This window comes from Chaetodon auriga, chromosome 8 (assembly GCF_051107435.1).
Source record: "Chaetodon auriga isolate fChaAug3 chromosome 8, fChaAug3.hap1, whole genome shotgun sequence".
NCBI classification, from domain to species: Eukaryota; Metazoa; Chordata; class Actinopteri; order Chaetodontiformes; family Chaetodontidae; genus Chaetodon; species Chaetodon auriga.
In genome coordinates this window covers 10,687,537-10,709,105 of record NC_135081.1, presented here as the reverse complement: position 1 = coordinate 10,709,105, position 21,569 = coordinate 10,687,537, and the positions used below count along the sequence as shown (strand labels likewise).

At 40.3% G+C, this 21,569-nt stretch overlaps 1 protein-coding gene across 5 annotated transcripts in view; it reads right to left on the bottom strand.

Annotated features, from left to right (window-relative positions):
- LOC143324561 (CUB and sushi domain-containing protein 3-like) overlaps positions 1–21,569 on the bottom strand; it is a 223,280-nt gene that overhangs the window by 111,606 nt on the left and 90,105 nt on the right. For all 5 annotated transcript variants that reach the window (XM_076737169.1, XM_076737171.1, XM_076737170.1 and 2 more), the window contains 11 exons: positions 18,552–18,767; positions 17,005–17,193; positions 15,810–15,979; positions 14,430–14,586; positions 12,209–12,400; positions 10,531–10,657; positions 8,883–9,085; positions 7,469–7,660; positions 6,083–6,221; positions 4,494–4,681; positions 3,936–4,130 (listed from right to left, as the gene is read on the bottom strand). In XM_076737169.1, the coding sequence (XP_076593284.1) occupies positions 3,936–4,130; positions 4,494–4,681; positions 6,083–6,221; positions 7,469–7,660; positions 8,883–9,085; positions 10,531–10,657; positions 12,209–12,400; positions 14,430–14,586; positions 15,810–15,979; positions 17,005–17,193; positions 18,552–18,767 (1,968 nt within the window). The remainder of the gene's footprint in view (positions 1–3,935; positions 4,131–4,493; positions 4,682–6,082; positions 6,222–7,468; positions 7,661–8,882; positions 9,086–10,530; positions 10,658–12,208; positions 12,401–14,429; positions 14,587–15,809; positions 15,980–17,004; positions 17,194–18,551; positions 18,768–21,569) is intronic.

Sequence of the window (21,569 nt, the reverse complement as noted above, 5' to 3'; positions counted from 1 at the left end):
TGCAGTTTGTTCTGCCAGTAAAGTATGAAGACCCCCCCTCCATGGGGGGGTTTGAAAACTAACTCCAAATAAAAGGCATACCTTTGCATCCTTTTATCTCATAAACTTTTACTTGCACCATCATCATAGTGTCAGTTAATCAATACAATCTGTGGTCTGTCCTGCACCTGCGACACATCTTCGCTTAAGCTGTTAATGATGTACCTAATTTGCCAAGAGGCCCTCTAATGCGGTTGCCTCAGACCTCACGGACTGAGCCATCAGGTGGGGGAGCCTCGACTGTAAACAAACACACACTCATTTGTCGGAGGGAAGCTGTCACCAGCTGCTCTGAACTCCCTGTGGCCAACACAATGCACATGTCACTGCTGTTTTGTGGAGCACAGCGCAGGGGAGGATGAACAAAAGCAAACAGAGGCGCTAATGTAGAAAGATGGATCAGCAATTTTATCCGCGTTTGGTTGTTGGTGCAGCAAAAGCCACGTAATCAAACATATGTGATGACGGCAAGTAGGACTCTAATTCAAGATGATTTGTCAGACAGGAAGGAAGCCACAGTGCAGTGGTGGGTGAGGAATTTGAGAATGGTGCTGTCGGGAAGGGGAAGGGGGGGCACGCTGTACTGTCAATCAACAGCAGGTGAGAGCAGCACTAAGGGAAGGAGGGGATTCTCAGGATACGCTTTAATAGTTCCACTCTGACAGGTGAGTGTAGTGCTGAGGGGAAATGGGCAGACTGCAAAACCTATCATTTTGTGTTCTGTAAAATACTGATGGTTAGGAAGAGACTAAATGTCCAGATAAAAATGGCGAGTTATTACTTAAATGTAACCATGTGACGATATTAAGAATTCAGTTATTAAAGAACTCTACTGAGCCCTCAAACATATCTGTACTGCAGTTTCTTGTTACTTATTGGTCAGCATATATTGACCAGAAAATCGACAATATAAGTATGGTATTACAATCCATATTTCCGTTGATTGTTTGGTGCGACCTCTTGGGGCTTTGGTAATTATGACGGGAGCAAAGGAAGAACAGTATAAAGAGCAAGAAAGTTCTGCAAAATGTCGTAATTATTTCATAAATTGTTTTGTTGCCAAAACCTAACCAAGTAGTTTTGGTGCCTAAACTCAAGCAGGTACTCCAACGGTGAAATACGTTGCTTTGGGAATCACTGGCAATCACCTAGTCAGCTGTTCAGGTATGATGATGTGTAGTTGCATCTGTGATGAGACAGCAGTGTTGTGGGTAATGCAGTACTTTGTGTTACTGCAATAAGCTACCTTTGTTTTACCTGGTAACAAAATAATACAACCCTTACTGACAAGTATTGTAGGACAGTATTAATACATTACGTAACACATATTTTCTGCCGCTTATTAAACATTACAAGGTAACAAAATGTCAACCTTTTAATAATATTGATTAGAGGCAACAAGAAATTTTCATTGTTGCAAGAACTAAGCACCTCACTAACTAACCGTATTCTGCTATTCTGAACACAAACATTACAAACACTAATGTTACAAAGTAAGATTTGCATTTTGGAAAACAAAACAGTAAACTTAAACTACTCAGTCCAGCACAGCATGATGGGAAGTGTAAGCCGTTGCTATAGCTCCAGCTTTCTGCAAAATAACTGTGTGTGTGTGTGTGTGTGTGTGTGTGTGTGTGTGTCTGTATAGAGAACAGTACACTCTGCTGTGCCTAGGTTGCAAAACTTCCGCACGCATTGTCGAAAAAATAGACTTGAAGCATTACAAACAATTTAGGTTGCGCTTATACCTGAGAGACACAGCTGAGGTGCGAGCCTTCATGCAGCCAGACCAGACAGCAGCATGGATTAAAATGAGAGTGTATCTGTTGCATGAGACGTGCGAGTTGTCAAGAAAGCTGCTGTTAAAAGCAAATATAAGGTGAGCTAAAACTTCCACAGAGACCAGGTAATGCTGAAGCTATAGTAGATAGCATTATTATTATTATTCTAAACAATAATTTTACCATAATATAATGGTAGTCGTACTTATGCAGTTATTTGGTGAAAGTCATGTAAAAGTAGTGTAATCAGTAATGCTTCACTTCACACAAACATAACACTGTAAAGTAACATATTACTTTTAAATAGCATCATTTCAGCATCATTTTTGGCATGACTGTGTATTACAGTATGATTGCTGTTTGCCATCCACAATACCATTCAGCCACAAATAATACAAAATCACTCTTGTTGGCTGTTACCGACTTTTTAAAGTAAACTGCATGTTTTGCTTGTTCAGGAAATACTATCAACTTCAGCTAATTGCCACATAATGTGAAGGGACGGGGCTGGCCATATGTTGGAGCAGCTGAAGCCATTCGTTTTCGCCTTTAGCCTGGTAAGTCATCAGTTCAAATTTGGTCTCAAAGTGAAAATACTAAATGGAGAATGGCTGATGGACCCTTTAGTAAAGCACATAACCCCAGGGCTGTTCAGTGAAGATACACAGGTGCCAACTGTAAAAGTAATGAATAGTTCCCTGGTGTGACAGTGGGTGCCCCGCAATCCCCACTGCTGAAAATGAGAGCTGAATTCTAATTCATTGTCGGCAGATTAAATACTGTGAGGAGTGTTAAAAATGGCATAATGCTGCTGTAGGGAGGAACGCTGGGTTTGAAACTCCTCACATCTTGTCTCACTTCTCTCCTTGACACTGAGATCACTGTGATACTCAAAACCTCTATGAAAAGCAGACACTGTAGATCTGGCTGTGAATAATAAACAATTAATACTTGCGACATGATGTTCTAGTGATATTCCAAAAACTATATTTTTCAACCAATACATGTCAGCACTTTGTGAGGTAGCTTGGACTGTTGTTAGTCTAAATATGAACTAATTCTGCAGACCAGGTGGACATGATACAGTGATGAAACACTGAGCTGTTAGTTTAAAATTACAGTATTAGGAAATCTGATATCCAGCTTCTCAAATATGAACAGCATCATTTAATGTAACTTACCTTTTTGGGGTGTCATTAAAAACAAAAAACATAAATACACACACCCCTTTACTTGATATATGCCTGAGTGTATTTCTAGAAATGGCCACATTAGAGCAGGGCTGTCAACGAATGCTGTATTCTTAATTGGAATATTTGATTTGAGGGTTTGTTTCTCCCAAACCAGAGTTGGCAGCAGTTGTTGTGAAAAGACAAACCCAGAAGGTTTTGATAAGTTTTAGTTTGTTTCTGTCAAGTATGTTTTTCAATGATATTGAAGAATTACATTACAGTTTTGTGGCTGCCATCTGCAGCGCTCTTGCTAAATACTGGAAACACTTGCAAGAATTGGCGTCCCTATTAGTCATTTACACACAAAAACATGGGAAAATAGAGTCCACGGGCAGATAATATTACAAAAACAGATGTTCAAATGGTTTGAATCTATGTGTTTTTTCAAGAGGGAATAACTGAACGTCATTTTTAGGCAATTTTGACAGCCCTACATTACAGCCATGGTTTTGCTAGGTTTTGCAACACTGATGTAGTTCTAACTGTAGTTAAATCTGTGCTGGATGAATGCTGGACTCTGTCATTTCTGCAATGGCCCCACCAAACTAGAGGCTCCCAATTGTTTTCACACATCAATACTACAACAATGTGTCTGATAGAAACGTCTGACAGTGTGTCCTCCATACCTGTATTTATCATTTTATTAACACCTATATAAATGACCTATGAATGACCTGCAAGTGCTCCACAATAATAACGCTGGATTCTCTCCTCTGAGTTTGCTTTTCTTGCATTCTGCGAGAGGACTGCACGCCACACTTCAGTTCATTTTTACACAACACAGTCTGGGTGTCACATTGTATCAAATATTGACCAAACAGCTGGAGTGCAGTTCTGTTCTCTACTCAGGCCCTTCTGTTAATGTAGAAGTGTTGCCTCTCACCTTGACAGCTTGGTTTGGCTCTGTCCCACTCTGGTCTCTTGCTGTTGCCCATGACACATGTCAGAGTAGAGTAGCCCTGCAGCAGGTAGCCAGCCTCACAATGAAATGTCACCATCGAACCCAGCTTGTAGTCGGTACCCATTCTAGTGCCATTCATCATATTCCCTGGATCAAAGCACGCCTCCCGCAGTTTTGCTGCAAATCAACAGAAGAAAGCTTTTAGAACTGTAACAAATGTCTATAACAAGAGGGGTTCCTAATTAGGCAGAGATAGGTGCAAATACTTATATACAGGCTGCAAGGGTGTGTTTGATTTAACAAAACTGTGTTGTGAAAAAGTAACACGTTAAGCATGGTGGAAATAAATAAGGGTGAACCAAAGGCTATTCTCAAAGCTGGCATCAATATTGGAAAAATATTTGTGTATAGTAGCATACTTCAAAGACGTTGTTTTCCAATTAATTTCTATACGATTCCAACTAAATCCCCTGCTGCAGTACATAAACATATTCTGTCACAAAGCATGTACAATCCCACTCGCACAGGCCTTCAGAGTACCTTTATATTCCAAATGAAAGCCTGTGTAGCTCACAGAGCCATCGCTGCGAAATGCCAAGTACATGAAGTTGGAAGTGCTCTCAATCTTCTCAGGAAGTTTACTGTCTTGGAAACTGCCAATCAGATGAGCGCTGCTGTCGGGCCCATCGTAGATGTACAAGAAATCATAGTTCGGCTCAATACTGAAGCTGTGACAAGCAAAAGAAACAGACAAATGAGAGATAAAACAGTTATTATTTTGCCAAGTCTTAACCACCAGATTGTGCAGATTGTATGTGAGATTTAGAATGCATTAGGGTTTCAAAATGAGAGTGTTCACCGCAGTGCTAGAAGTGAGTCATGCCAAGCGATTTGTTTTGCATCTCCAGACAAAGAGATAAAAAAAGATATCTCCCCCAAGAGGTGAGAAGAGATTAAATTGTTGTGACACTGCGCTGGCACAAAATCTTCCCAGACGGCAATGGCAATGCAGTGTGAAAAGATCGTTTCATATTGTAGCGCTGTATATCAAATCACATGCCGCAGTGAGGGAGAGAGGAGCATTTGTTTTCAAAATAATGAGCGTGGTTTATGACAAAAATGTAAATAGCTTGGAGATAATTGCATTTGAGTTGGATCAAGGCAACTCCAATTTAAAATCATAACTCCATCCTTTCATTTGGCAATCCCAAGAGAGAAAGCAGCATTGTGCTAACGCTATTAGATGTTTGTTTTGAAGGACAAAGTTGAAAAAGAAACATGGTGAATTTCACTCCTTCACCTTGAGAAGAGGGAAAGTGGGTGGGAGTGCAGAGGGAGCCAATGTACCTACGCTCCCTCTCCAACCCTTCATGAAACAACTATGAAAATAATACTCAAAAGTCAAGAGTAACGCTGTCCATGAAAAGTGCCCTCAGGCCCATCTCCGAGTTTCTCTGCCAGCAATGCTGCTAAATGTGTAGATTGCAATTAATAATGTAAAGCTTTCTGTGCGAGCATCATTCAGCCCAGAAAATGAGCTCAACTCATATTGCAATTCTGCCTGCAATACACAGAAATCTTGCTTCACCAGGTTTCAGCAAAGTGGCAAGAATACCTGCCTTCTCCATGTTTGGAGAGGCACTGCTGCCTTCTCCCTATCTCTAAACACACCTGGACTCAAACTCAGGTCCTCTGCTTAACACACATGGTCAACTTTGCTCAATACTATGATGTTATTATGGCTGGTTCCACTGCAGAAAACAAGCAATTCCATGGCACAGCCTGAGCCGCTGTGCAACCACTAAGAACCGACTCCATTCTGTTTCAGGTAGGTTACAAACACACCACAGGTTTAGGGAAAGTTTCATCTTGTAAGCTAGTGGACCATGTACTTAAAAAAGGACAATACTGTTTATTTTCTTACACTGTTCACATCCTGTAGAAACCTTAAATTGAACTTATATGAGTCACACACGTGGAGAATGTTTCACATGTGCTTTAAACCGTAAATAATGCTACTGTGACTAAATGACATTTTTACAATTCATTTGACCATTTAGACACCCAGTGCAGCTGTTTCATGCTTGGATTAAAGGAAGTAAAATGTACATTGTAGCAGCTAATATTACCTGATGAAAGCTAAAGAAATGACATAGTCAGAGTGGACAGTAATAAGCCAGTCACAGTCTTTGCTGTGTGGATAGGGGTGCGGGTAGTTGGGAGAGAGGATAAATCCTGAAGATCCAGTCACATTCCCACCACAAGGAGCTTGAGGGATTAAAAAAAAAAAGAAGAGATGAATGAGAAAGATGCACACAGTGATCATAACGTCTTTAAACGCGCTGGACCTGCTGCAAACATCGACTAAGCTGAATTCAGTTTGAGACGGATAAGGAATATGCACTTATGGATCATGAAATATAATTGAGCCATATGTTCCACAGGTAAGCTGATAAATATGGAGAATAAACATACAATTCAAGAACTAAGGAGAATAAACTACAAATTATTCATGCATCAAAATGGATCTCAGCTTTTCCATTTATTAAGACTTCTGCAACTCTTTCAACAGTCCAAGTGCTTTTTTACTTACTGCTCCCAATCTATGACGTAATTAAGGTGATAATGTTTTCCAGGGTTTGATATGTGACTATTAGATCTCATCTGGACTACAAAAATTGAGCATATATGTAAATAACAATAGATATTAAGGTCGTTGAATAATCAGTTAATAAATATGGACATTCCTGCTCCAGGATTGAACTAGATGGATTATGTTTATGTGACTTTTAATGACATTTTTTGGTGCCTCAGCATGTCAGAGGATAATGTCTGTCTTAAAGCCTCACAAAAGGCTTTGTCATCTGTTGCTGTCGTGTTTCACAATGAAGAAGTGTTAGTGACACGCTGATGAGTATGTTGCTCTTATTCAATGGTAACACTTAATTTGTATAAGGACAGCTGACATTCACATCAAGCTTGCACTCATACAGACTTGCTTCTAGTGTCATTACAGTACGCTGAGTAGTGTGATCTTGTAATTGTTTTGTGAGACCTACAAATGCCCAGCTTTTCCCTGGCCAGGAAAAAAAACAAAACAAAACACAGTTAGACCCCTTGGCTGCAACTCAAGAACATCTACGTTGCTTTGGACCTACTTAGTGTAATTATTTCTAATTGCATTGTTAAGTAATTAGCTGTTAAGCTCCAATAAGACAATGTGTTGGGAGACCTTAGAGTACTCACTCTTAGACTGGCTACAGCAGTGGATTTGTCCACATAAGAATTGGCAACGACTCAAACATATCTGAAGAGTCCTGTTTATCCTAAACATATTTTTAAGACATCAGTGAGAGAGAATTATAGTCTCTGCTCCAGCCGGTTAATAGAAAAACTCCCTCGCTCCTTCTCTTCTAACCATCTCTCTTTCACTGTTCCCGTACATATACCCCTCCGTCCACACATCCCCCTTCTCTCTCTAACTCACACTATCTCTCTCTCTCTTTCTCTCTCACCGATGCAGCTTGGAGGGCTGGGTTGCCAGTAGTATCTATTTTCCACTTGGATGCAGGTGATTCTGCTCTCCCCCTGCAATTCATATCCCGGATCACAAGAGAAGGTCACCGAGTCGCCCGGCTCCCGCCCTTCCCCGTTGCGACTACCATTCATGGGAATACCTGGATCTCTGCACGCTGTAGCAAGCGAACCTGAAGGACAAACACACACACACACACGACACCCACACAGATAAATACACATGTGCATGCAAAGTACAGGTAATCAACAAGCACAATACAGTAAACGCATGCACACCCACAAGGAGTTTCATATCATACGCTAGACAGCTGTCAAGCTGAAATTGTAGCTCAAACAGAGTGAGAGCACAGACCAGATTACAGACTGATATCAGTCAAAATCCTGCTGTGTTTTCCTAATCTGTTTTCCTAAACCACAGCTGTGGAGCAGCCCAGAGCAACCAGAATGATCTGGTAAAATCTGATGGATTCTTCAAATGTTCCCATCTTGACAGACTTTATTGAGAGACTTAACACAGTTAAGTATATTGCAGTTTGGTGGTGTTGTTGCTTTTCTTTTTTCTTTTTTCCCAAAATCCAAACACACCTGGCAAGAATACATGAAATGAAAAATGTTGACAAAAGACAAACGTGGAATTAAAAAGTGACGTGTAACCTCAATCTCACATAGACGATGAATAAAGTGCAACTTTAGACCCACACTTATGGTTTAAAAAAATGACTCGACCTCAATTGTTCTGCTAACAGGAAATACACTGAAATAGAGTACCATCCAAAAGACACTGTCAGTCATTGATGAAGGTCTGCCAAGTTCACTTTTCACAAGCAGCTTTATGGTTCTGTAAACCACTAGCCTTAGGCAAACCAGGTATTTAAGTACAAGTATGTATCTCCAGAATCGATTACAGTTTCGGACGCGTGCAGTGAATCCAGTGAAATTGATTTTTACATTAGGCTGCCATGTCTGTATACTAAAGAAAATGAAAACAAACTCATCATACTCATGTGCTCGGTTTGAAAACTCCTCACGAGCACAACATGTAGACTGCATTCAGCGTTAAATGAGCAAACGCTGTACAGGAGACAGTCAGCAGTGAACTGTGACGTACCGGGGGGTTTCACTGCTTGTCAGGGCATGGTTAAAGATACATGAAATACTCAGAGATCCACATGGCACACAGATAACAGTTTGTTAACACTGGGGAACATATTGATTAGAAATGAACATGGCATTAACCTTTAACACAGTCCTCAGACATACCTTTACATGTACAAACATATATAAGGAATGAAATACCTGCTGTTCTGAACTCCTTAGAGCGACTCTCACTGAGAGCAAACAACCTACAGAACACATCTGCAGTACATCAACTACTCGGGAGGAAATACTCACTGGAGAAGTCGATAGCAAAGCCAGACTTGGTGATATAAAAGTCAGTCTCGAACTGAATGGTGACGATGTTGAGAGTGGAGTGGATCCCCTCAGGCAGCAGCGAGCCGCTAACCTCCTTCAGAGACATCTCATTCTCAGGAGGCCCGTCCCACACCTTCAGGATGTCGTGGGATGCCTCTGTGTCAAAGGCAAGAAACTGGAGACTGGGAGAGGTGAACACAAGAGACTGTTACTTTGGCTTAGCTTGGCTTTAGTTCGATTCAGTCAGTTTAAGTCTTTGCATTGAACATATGATCAGAGGGGGATGAACTCAGCTTCAGTCAATTCCTAGTTGAATTAATGATGGTTGGGTTCTCTCGCACAATGTTTCATCTCCAAAAGAACAAAAACAAATGTTCCAAAAAAGGCAAGCAAAATGGGTCCTGAAGCTGGCAAGATGAAACTGAATTCAAAGCAGACTAGAGATGGTGCTCCCTTGCTTTTTGGGCATCGCAGAGATTTGGTATCATCAATCAATTTTTGCCAAAAGTTAGAAATACAAGAGCACAGACTTATCTGCAATCTCATCAAGAGATGGCCTCAAGCAGCTCTTTTGACAAAGAATGTGTGGCTGACTTTATGAAATCATACCATGTTTACTTCGACCTCTAAGCCCAAATGGGTTTTATTTCTCAGTAATATCAGGAGCTCTCAACCAAAAAAAAAAAAAATGCTTCCATGCCCCAGGAAAATTCCCCTGGGTGCTGTGACAGTGTCTACAAAGTCCCTCTCCAAATCAGTGTTACTGGAGCTGCTGCAGGCCGTTTCTCTTGATGACATCTAGCTTTCAGTTTACAGTTTTTTTTCTAACTGAACTTTACAGCATGTCACGAAAACATGAAACATTAAAGTCAGGTCAAGTTAGGATGACATTTAGTTACACATTTAAATTAACTCCATCAGTTCAGTTCTGGCCAATTTCCTTGTGTAGTGAGTGTCCTGCTTTGATTTGCAGATTTAAATTTATTATTAGATTTTTTTTATCAGACCAATGATTTAAGGCCCAAATTCTGTGCATGTTTATTTCATCATTACCATATTTCATTGGTCTATTTTCAGAAATGATTACATTATCTTAATTAAGTTATTCTAAATTATAACGATTTTTTAAAAGTTAGAAATGGCTTAGAGTTATACAAAGACAACAACAAACTATTTTTCATATACAGCATAGGCATAAATATGCATGTATTACAACCCCGATTCCAAAATCAAGACGTTGGGACGTTAAAACATAAATAAAACAGAATGTAAATATCTGCTTATTCTTAATTTGATGCAGTAACACGTTTCAAACAAGTTGGGACAGGAGCAACAAAAGACTGGGAAAGTTCTGGAATGCTCATGATTGGGTCTGAAAGGGGCGTCCTGGAAAGGCTGAGACGTTCACAAGCAAGGATGGAGAGAGATTCACCATTTTGTGAACACATGACTGTATAACAGCGATTACTACATGGGTTCAGGAACAATTCTTAAAACTGCTGACAGTAAACACAGTTTGTTTGACTGCATTCTCTTTTTATTTATGTTTTCCAAAGTCTCCCAATTCTTCTTTTTTTTTTTTTTAATCTGGGATGCACATTAGCATATTTTTAGCAACTCAATTTACCTGACAATGTTGCCAGCATTGACCTCAATTGTCCAGGTGCACCTCAGGTTGTTGTCGTAGGGGAAGGGATACCCAGGAGAGAGGATACGCCCGGTGGACTCACCCTTGAAACTACCACCACACTCAGCTGCAAGTACGCACACACACACACACACACACACACACACACACACACACACACACAAATGAACACAAAATACATGAACCTCCAAAAATGCACACTCACACAGGAAGAAATTGAGACCCATGCAGACACAAGCAAACACTCATATAGCACGTTGAAGCCAAATACAGAAAAAACGCTGTCAGAGTCTGAGTTCACTGGAGCTCAGAGTCTACAATGAGGACTAATGAGCAACAGTTTAAGCTCTGCTGAAAATGAACAATTTTCTTTTTCTAACAGGTAATGGGACTGAAACAAGGACTGAGCAGACATCCTCACAGATGCAGAACTTGTTTTGTCTCTAAGTATGCCTCCTAATGATGCCATTAATTAACTTTAAAAAGACTGTGTCCAGAGAATATATAGGCTGGGCCTTGCACTGCAGGGAGGACACTGCTACAAATGTTAATGACTGAAGGAATATCTTATCATCCAATCTATGTTGTCTCTCCCCTGGTTATCGTCTTGCTATCTATATTACAGAACAACCGGCACTTAATTAATAGGAAAATTGCATTAGATTGCCACAGTGGTGGGCTATAATCAGTATCATAACACCAAGTAAATGTAAAAGTCCTTGACAGAAGCCAGGATGTGGCCCTGGAGCAATGGCTGGAAATCCCATTTCACGTTCAGCTCACAGATACAAAGCTCACTATCAATACTGGTCATTCAGTCCAGCACTGTTAAACAGTTAATCAATAGACTGATTTTCCTTTTTTTTGTGATTGTATTGAACATGCCACAATGCCACACCGAAGTCCTTTCATCGAAAAAGAAACAAGTGCATGTTTCTTTGAAAAAGGCAGCAGGACACGGTGGCATTTAAAGTGCAACTCTGCGCAAGTCCGGAAATTTGTAAATAATTTTTTACCCTAATCCATCACTGCTAGACATCAGGAAACAGACACTGCCTCACAACACCTTCCAGACGCTAGCAGCATGCAGGTAATAGGTTTTTCATTTCTCCATCTTTCTGTCTCAGCATGTTCAGAATATAAAAGTACAGTGAAGACTGTGCAACATGTCCAAAACTCAATCCGCCATGAATACTCTGATAATTATGCCTTTACTTCTAGAAAAATGCTTATCAATTGCTTGTAGATGAAAACATCTAAATAACACAGCCTATGAATGAAACAGTCAGAGCAACCCGGTGAAAGCTCAATGGCAATAAAGACTGCCTCACTAAAGTGTTCTTAATGACTCCATACAGCCATTTCTGCAACAAGGACACACACACAGATCAGTGACTAATAATAAAACATCAAAGCATGTTTATATTCTCTTACAAAATGACAAGCTGCCTATTTTCCGTCATCACAGTTCAATTAAGTAGAAATTATCTCGGGATAAATCCTTAGGATTAACACCTAGCTGAGCAATGTTGTGTGCCTGAATAAGAATATAAGCTACTACAGATGCAGAGAAGCGGACAGAGATCGAGAGACAGAATGTCTCCGGCCAGAAAGTGAGACAGAGCCAAAGACAGCATACAAAGGCAGAAGGGATTACCTATACATGATGGCAGGTGGTTGTCCCATGCCCTTCTCTCTCCAGTCATGCACGTGAGTATGCCACTGCCGTGCAGGGTGTAACCTTGGTCGCAGCCGAACGTGATGGCACTTCCAGCAAAGTGACCCTGGTCACTGACTTTAAAGCCAAACTGCGGCACACCTGGATCATCGCAGTGGGATAGCTCAAAGCCTGGACAAGTAAGATTGAGAGGCACAGGAGAAGGACAAGAAGGTGGAGAACGAGTTGAAGAGCGATATAACACGAAGAACCATTCGATCACACAACTGCTTGTCAGAATTCAAAACCAAGTCCACTGGATAGCAGCCATTCTGTAAACCAGCGCCATTTATCTGCATTGTGAAAAGGTATTGATTGAGCTTTGAGAATTAATTTCCACTTGAGCACAGATGAGGGCTGGGCTTACAGTCCCATTATATTACTTGGCACTAAAAGATTCCTTTTGGACAGGCAGAACAATTAGATGTTCACAATTAAATGTTCAATGGAGTGTGGATATTTACCACAATGGAGAAACAGCCCATCCATTCCTAATTCTTTGGGGTAAGAAATAGTACAGTACAGAAGAAATAAAATAAACAAGCCACAAACAAGAAAATGTTGCAGTGACTCTTTAGCTCTCCATGTTTGAACTTGACCACGGCTGTTATATGTGTTACTCACTTTCAGGTACTAAATGTAAGTGTTCTGCTATGCAGCAACAGTGGCCGCACATAAACCCAGCAGCGCTGATTTATGATCTCCTCTCACAGCGAGGTCCAGGCCCATGCCAGATGTTATGGTGGTATTACAAGTGTCATGGCCAGTATAAATCTCCAGCAGTTACTGCTCACATTTAGAAAATTACCCCAGCACTTTTGGTAGAAGAGTCATGAAAACATGATCAGATTTCATGTTCAGACAAGATGGAAGGTGCCCCTGTCCCACCCTCCACTTGCCCCCATGCTGTTCATACATCAGTCAATCTTCTCCATGTTGAAAAGGACTATTCAATTTGGTTGAAAGGACCAACTAAAGGCTGCACTTTGAGATGGATACAGGGTGCTAGCTTACATTCTTCTATTTACCTTGTGCACATCCCTGGAAAAATCAGGAATGAAATGAAATTATGTGATACTTAATTATAGGCAATTCTGTAACTTGAAAGGCAGCTTGTAATTAAACCATCATTTCTTCTCAACTAATTGTACTTGCATTTAGATGCTGAGGGCAATTTATTTAGCTGATGTAAATGGGTGCACATTCTGGATTAATTGTACATTTTGTTGTTTTTTTTGCAGATCTGTCACGATGCACTACCAAAAGCACGAGTAACACTGAAACGCATTCTATTGTAAAACTGTTATTTCATTTGTGCTGCAGTTTAAGAGTTTCTACGTGGCACATTTGGTGCAATTATCGCAGACAGAAATGGCCAGCGTAGGCCTAGTAACTGCAAGTTAGCTCAAACTTTTTTCTTCCTTTCATACTATTCAAGTTAAAGCAGCTCTTGGACCACAGCCATTCTCACTAACTATGTTGACTCCTACCTTAGAAAACACACTGGTAGACAAAAAGAATTCAGAGAGCTCAATCGCAGGTGAAACACAAAAACACTTTAAATTGGACTGCAAAATGCAGTGTCACCAAAACATTCTAGCGTCAGAGTAATAAATTAGAAACGGTTAGCAACAATACACAGTCAGCAAGCCAATTAGGTGCAGAAACAAAACCCATCTATTACTGGCCCACTTACAGCAGTGTACCAAACTTTTAACACTCACACGCACACTCTCATACATACTGTGTGTAGAGGCACGCACAAATGCTAATGCACACACAAACACACTGATTTCAAAGAATACAAACAATAATTCACCTGTTTTAACAAGGTACAGTTAGGCAGGCTTGGACGTTAATTGCAGGAGTGAAGAGCAAAGGAAAAGAGGGAAAGGGATTCACATAGAGAGATTCAGAGGGAGTGAAAGGGAGGAGAGGGGGAAAAAAAGCTAATTTTCCTGCAGGAATGGTGCAGAAACACCATGCTGTGTTTAATGGATACCCTGACAGTGAAAGACACAGTGAAGCAGGGTGAGGGTCAATTAAAATTTTCTTTTAAATTCTGCTACTTGAAATGCCTGGCTCCTGAAGTGAGGGTAAATTCACTCATTTGGAAAAGCTTTAGGGCCCTCCTCCCCCAGGGAAATGAAATGTGACTTACTGTGGTATATGAGCCGGAACCCTGCTGCCGTAGCCTCATGGTCAGAGTAAAATTCGAGCCACAGATAGTTGGAGGTGCTGGTAAGGGACAGACCTTGCATCAATGTGCCTGTGTACGTGCCAAGGAGTGGGGCAGCACCATCTTTACCGTCATACACCTGATGAGAGGCAGAAGAGCAAGATGGCGAGTTTTGTTGCTTTCCGAGAATTAAATACCCACAATAAAGTAGAATGATAATATTAAGAATTAAATATTAATACTTAAGAAAGAGTGCCACAATTAAAATGAAGCTATTAGTACTGTATATCCTCTGTTTTATATGGCACCTATATTGCAAACCCAATGTCCTAAATGGGTTGTGAAAATTAGATTGGAGTGACCATAATTCTTCCCATTGATTTGCTACTGTGCCTCTGCAGGGCTAAATTAACAAGATGGTGAGATTCATGATGTCCAACAAAAAAAAAAAAAAAAAAAAAAGACAATTTAACAGCATTAACAACATTATCAACCAAATATTAAGTGTTATTCAATGATGTAGTACTGAAACTCAATGAGAGTTTAAAAGCAGTCCATTCCTCAAGCAAAGTGTAAGGTACATTGTTATTCTTTTATTATCGCAGATATTTTTTGATCCGGTTGCCGAATGTAAATTATTTACTGAAGCATCCTTTCAAAATTCTAAATGTATGAATTTCCAGCAGTAACCATAATCATTCCTGATTGACAACAATGTGAAATAACAAGACATGAAATACAAGGCTCTGAGCTCTTCCTTTGAAAGACTACTGGGGCCCTCTCTGTTTTGTTTTGTTTTTCCCCTTTCTTCGAGTCAATTTAGCTCTCTAAGCATGCCTTTCCACATTTCAGATGTTCACAAAATGACTAAGTACAAGAGACTGCTGTCTACACTACTCCATTACTGAAAACACTGATAGTGGGCTACAGTGCTCTGTTAATTGGAGCATTAGACAAGGCATCTGCATCCCAAAAAGAGTGAATTCCAGCTGTGAAGTGGGGACAACATAGTCATTTGCATCACATCTGTGGTGCTTAGCAAAACTGTTAAAATGCCCTTGAGCAAAGAAATGAATCTCTTCCTCTCCAACGGATGCTGCTGCTGCTGCGGCTGTTTGACCTTTGCTTGGGCTTCCAAGGCAAAATAATTGTGCATTCCGCCTGGTGTTCGCCACAAAATCCCCTTTTTTGTTTCCTGTGTTGTACACAACAAAAAAAACACCAGGACCTGCCTCACATACTTAAACATTCATTTAAAAAATGACACAAACTGATTTGGCTTGGTTCTGAACCAAATCCCTTGTTATTTGTTGGTTATCGGTTTTCTGTCAACAAAGACGAGCGACTGCATTGTGTCTTTACCTTGACGATGTCACCCTGCGCAAGTTGAAAGGTGCTGGCAGTGATGTTGATGCCCTTGCCTGTTTGGACCTGAATGCTGTACACACATTCGTGGCTGTTGTCATAGCTCATTGGATAGTTTGGAGACAGAAGAACTCCCTCGTTGTTGGAGATTGTCGATCCACACTCCGCTGCACACACAGACAACAGACATCATCAGCGACATAACAACAGGCAGTGAAAAACCTACTAGATTTGGAATAAATACACTAAAATAATAGACATTACATAACTGGTCATTAGCATGATAGTAAAAAGATAACGGTATAATTCAAATGTCTTATTTGGATGATTGTAATTACTGATTCATCCATGTGTCCATCCCGTTTATTACTTCATTATCATAATAATCATCATGAACTGGCACTGACACACTGTGAAATGTTGAAGAAACTATTAAACGCTCAGTGTAAAAAACATTACAGGCTTCATTTCTAAGATTTACCCCATTGGCTTTCTTACACCATGCCAAGACAAAAGAGTAAAGGATGACTGTCCAAAATGAACTGCTCTGAATCAACAAGAGCAAATTACAGACTATGAATGAGAGGGACATCGATACATGCTGTGCATTTCTCTGCATGTGTACGAAGCAACAGACTAAGAAGTCAGCACTATCCACACGTAAACATTTTTGCTAACTGCTTCCAAGACACTATTATCATGTAAAATTCATGTCACCATCCTTTTCTAACTCAGGGTTGACCTGGTGTGCCAGAGGCAGGGTTGTGCAAAAACATGCTCAGCACTCCATCACAGGGTGTGATGGAACCAGTTTAAAGGACGCAATACCTCTGCTGTGAAACAACTATCTCTGGAGTCAGCTCTTAAAATGTGCTAGCAATGTAATTGAGCTTCTCCGGGGGAAAATCAGTGTGGTGGTATTGTCCCTGAACTGCTCTGCCTGGACCTTCCCTCAGAGCAGCCTTCAGTAGAAAAGATCTCTCAGGATGGATTTAACCTATCAGCTCGAATCAGTATTAATCACAGGTCTGAGCTTTTAATTGTAATCCACTTAAGTAAAGTGTTCTTGAATGTGTAATAAAAAGTTTACATCTCTGCCAAAATACATTTAAAACCTGACTAACAGCGTAAATTCTGCAAAACGCATGCACAAACAGGAAAGGAAACGGAATAAAAGCAGCTGACCACGTACCCACACACCTTGGCAGAGGGGCACTCCACATGCGGCGGCCACCTCCCAAGCATACAATCTCCCTGGCCCCCTGTAGACGATAGCCCGTGTTGCAGTCGAACGACAATGAGTCACCAATGCCAAATCTGGAGCCTGTGTGCCAGCCGAACCGAGGCCTTCCAGGGTCCTGACACGGTTCAAGATCATACTCTGGAAACAGGGCAGCCAAAAAAAAAAAAAAAAAATCAGTATCAACATGTAAAAATGCATTCTAACCCACAAATATATATATGCTATTAGAATGATTTGTGACATAATAACTGATATTGACAATATTCCCCTTGGTTATGTTCTCTTGCTGCCACAAATGAAACTCTGAGCGCAGGTTCAGCCAAAGAAAGCAATGTCATAGCTAGCGGGGATTAACAGTCTTGCTCAAGAACACTTCATCAGGTTGGGATTCATGCCAAAAGCTTGAACTGTGCATGTCTGGATGAAGAAAGGGCTCTGCAAAAACTAGGCCACCCTGTGTGTTATAGATGGGCTGCTGGTGGCCTTATCATTTGACATGTAGACGCGGCTCCCGTCAGCGCTGCTCTGACGGCCTGTATTTTGCAGCATGCCGGTTGATTTCAGGACAGCGAAAAGTAACAGCAGCACCTTTGTGCATGATGTGGCATGACAGCATTGCCAAGTTTCCATCAAAAGGTCATAAAAGGTTAAAAAAATTGTAATCAGGAAATCTATAGATGCTAATTGCAGAGCATGCTAGCACATACACAGACACACTCGCAACTAAATTTCATGAATATTCATGGCCGCATAAGTTATGCTTCACTTCAGCGAACAGCAGGCAAACATTTAGGCAGGATGCTTGTGAAGCAGACCCTCTCTCTCTCTCCCTCTCTCTCTCCCTTTTTTCTACTTTACTGTCCTCTCTTTCTCTCTACCTCACTCCCTCTCTCCACCCTCTCCATCAACCCTGCTCACTCAGCATCACCATCTGTCTCATCTCTTTTCTCTCACTCTCTCCTTAAGCTTCCATCTCCACCTCTCTCTCTCTCTCTCTCTCTCTCTCTCTCTCTTTCACCCTTTCCCCACCGGCTCCTCCGTCCTGGGGATACTGACCCACATGACATGCTTTGATGATCATTCCTGTCACGGTCAGACGCCGTCTACCTGCGTGACCTCGTTGTCTCTTAATTATCCTCCTCTGATGGGCGCCGCCTGAGGCACGGTCTACCTGAAATCTGCTCCCTTTCTGACCGACAAATCACTCCTCACGTTACTTCATGCATGCCCTAGAGAGGCTTACCACTTTTGATCTCATCAATGAAAGAGCTGTCTTTCTTTCTGTCTGCCACAGTGTCTTTCACGTTGTCTTATACCCCTCCTACTTAAGAGCTCCACCCACGGCATTTGCAGCACCCTCACTCTTCCCTTCTGCCTCCTCCACACGATTCATCTCCCTTCCTCTTTCAAAACCTTCCCCACTCATCCTGTCTTCACATCTACCAACACTCCCCACTCCTGCCTCCTACAGACAGAACTATCATATGCCTTCATACCCGAGAAGGAGATGTTGAATCCCTGCAGCGATATGGAGAAGTCAGAAATGAAGCGTAGCTGGGCCTTGAAGTTCCCGTACAGGCCGGCGTTAACTGGCGCTGGCCTCTCTGAGCCAGTGAGTCGAGCCAGTGGCTGGGCAAAGCTGCCATTTTCTGTTATCAGAAGGTAGTCATGGTGATCCTCCAGGTGGAAGGAATGGAAAGTGAACTGGACACCTTGGAGGAGAAAATGAGAAGTTAGCGTTAGAGGTTTCCAGGAAAATACATTCAATAACTGATGTAAAAAAAACCTTTTGAATAGAATATGTGATGCATATATTTGACATTTTCATCTCAACACTGACCCATAAGGTTAAGACATTGACTTGTTGTTTACATTGCAGAGCACAGACTGAAACTTAATGCAATGACCTCAAACTGAATGTGAATGAATTATTACATTTAAATTTTAGTTATCAATTCAAAATCCATTATCATGATTACAAATCGGTTGTATTAATTGGGGCTTCGCTTGCTGACATGTGCTTCTACATGACGCATTTTTCATTCATTACATAGTGAATGCTTTAATCCTTTCAGTGGCAATACTAAATGAATCCCACTAAAATTATCATACTAAAATCAAAATGAAAAAAAAATTGAAAGCAATTTCGAAATGTGAAGTGTATAATTTCCAATGAAAACTAAAGAGTGAAAATGCATGGCATGGCCTCTCTCCCCGTTCATGAGCATTAGTCTGTTTTCATGAGGAGAGAGAACATAATCAATGATAGAAAATCTGCTACAGAAGCAAACAAAATCTAGAAATTGTATTCAGGTTGGTCAAAATGACTGTGAATTTTCTATCAACAAACTATTATTTAACTTTTAGTTTGGAAAACAAGATCTCAAGGTCTCTACACCCTGCTTCTATTTTCACACTGCAACTCAGACCCAATAACAACATCTTTATTCCATCCATGATTGCCAGTTGGCTGCTTTTCAGTACAATAAGCGCTGCCATTTTAATGCCATCTGTTGAATCTGTTCAAATATGACTCTATAATGTCCTCCACAATGTTTGGCTCACTTGATAAAGAAATTCCCAAACGGCCATAAAATGGATGACCAAATGAAATGATTGATTGTGCTCTGTAAAACAGCAATTATATTACAGAGGATAAAGGGAAACGATCAATTAATCAAGAGCCATCCCTATCTATATCATCTCGATATTCTAATATAGTAGGTACGGGAACGTTGGTAATTACTGAGCAGAATAGTTACACAGCTGCTATCCTGAAAGATGAATGTGTCTTATAGTCAGTAGCCACTGAATAAAAATACACAGGGCAAATCAGTGCCATGGTCAAAGATTCTTAATCTGTTTTCACATATAAAGCAAGAGCTTTATATACTTCTTCATGTAGGGAAGAGCGCCCCTGATGGGAAATATCACCTGGATTTCTGGTAGTTCAGATTAATATCTGAAGACATCAACATAATGAAAACAATCTTAAGAGAATGCACATAGACTATAGTGCCGTGGTTATAGTGTAGTATGGTATAAGCCAACGCCCAGACGTGGTACTGCCAGAAGATGATCTTTAGAGGCATGTAACATAAATAAAACACAAACAAAAATTATTTCATTTCATTTTGATATTTTTTTGATTTTGATGTGTTTTTCAGTGATAATCTCCAGATGGCTTTTCTTACAGTATGTCTGATTTCAATGACAGTTTTTTTTTTTTTTCCATCATGTTTTTTTTTTTTTCTTTCTAGTGTCACTGGTATTCAGTTTTAACTTTCTGTTTGAGCTGATCTTACACTGGTCTGGACCAAGCGCTTAACTTAGCTAATGTCAGCTGCCATGCTAAGCTAAGGCAAGCCAAGTGCCTTCTGGATTTTCATGTCTGTCTATTCATACAGTTACAATACAGGTGCTTTGAGTGGCCTATAAGGACAAAGAAAGACTTGAAGAAATTATTTCCCATATTATACATATGAAATATAAACGACGCCGCACACTATACCGATATGCCTTTCATTAGTTAACCTGGAACTTCAAAGACTCAAGTAAGTGTGTTTATTTCTGCCATTGTTTTTCACATTCACATTAGCTCTGATAGCTGACATTCACTAACATTAGCTAATGGCAGCTAATCACAGCTAATCACAGCTAATGTTAGCTATAATAGTGGACATTAGCTAACATTAGCTCTGACAGCTGAAATTAGCTAACATTAGCTCTGCTAGCTGACATAAGCTATGTTGAGTGAGTGGTTATGTCAGAGGCTCCAGAGCAGGCCTCAGGTCCACTGGAGTGATACTTCTTCCATTGGTATGCAGATATGTAAATCCCCCTTCGGGCCGCTCTTCTCCACCAAAACAGTGACGGAAAGTTGAAACTGAAAACCAGTAACACTGAAAGAAAAACCTCATATCAAAATAAATTGAATGATGATTTTTGATTTTTAATGATTTTTATTGTGTTTTATATTCTCTGTGGAACATTATTCAGTGCCAGGAAAACTTTTCCAATACAAGTGTTTCAATGACAATGTTCCTTTTTTCAAAGCCAAATTTTATTTTTGATGCCAAGATTTAAAGTCACTGTTCTGGTCCCACAGTGTAAGAGCTTATTCTCACTGCTTGAAAATCATAATTAATCAAATTTGTTTATCATGCTTTATGGTAAAAGATTTTTTTTTAAATTAATATTTATGTATACAAAGTTTCCACATTAATAAGGTCATTTTGAATAACCTAGTATACCACAATAGGCCCTGTGCCAAATTTGACTATCATTAGTCAGTTAGTTGGAAGTTTTCATCATTTTACTTGTTATCAGTTTTCAGTTGTGGGTGCTATTGAGTTTTGTGCTTCCAGTTATTGTTGAATGTTGAAGTAAAACATGAAAAGCATAATGCTGTTGACAAGAGAATGTCAGTGAGGTTACTGTTAAACAATTAAAAAGAAATAAGACCAGAAAAAAGACGTACTTTGTATGTGTATGTGCACTTAATTACATTGATC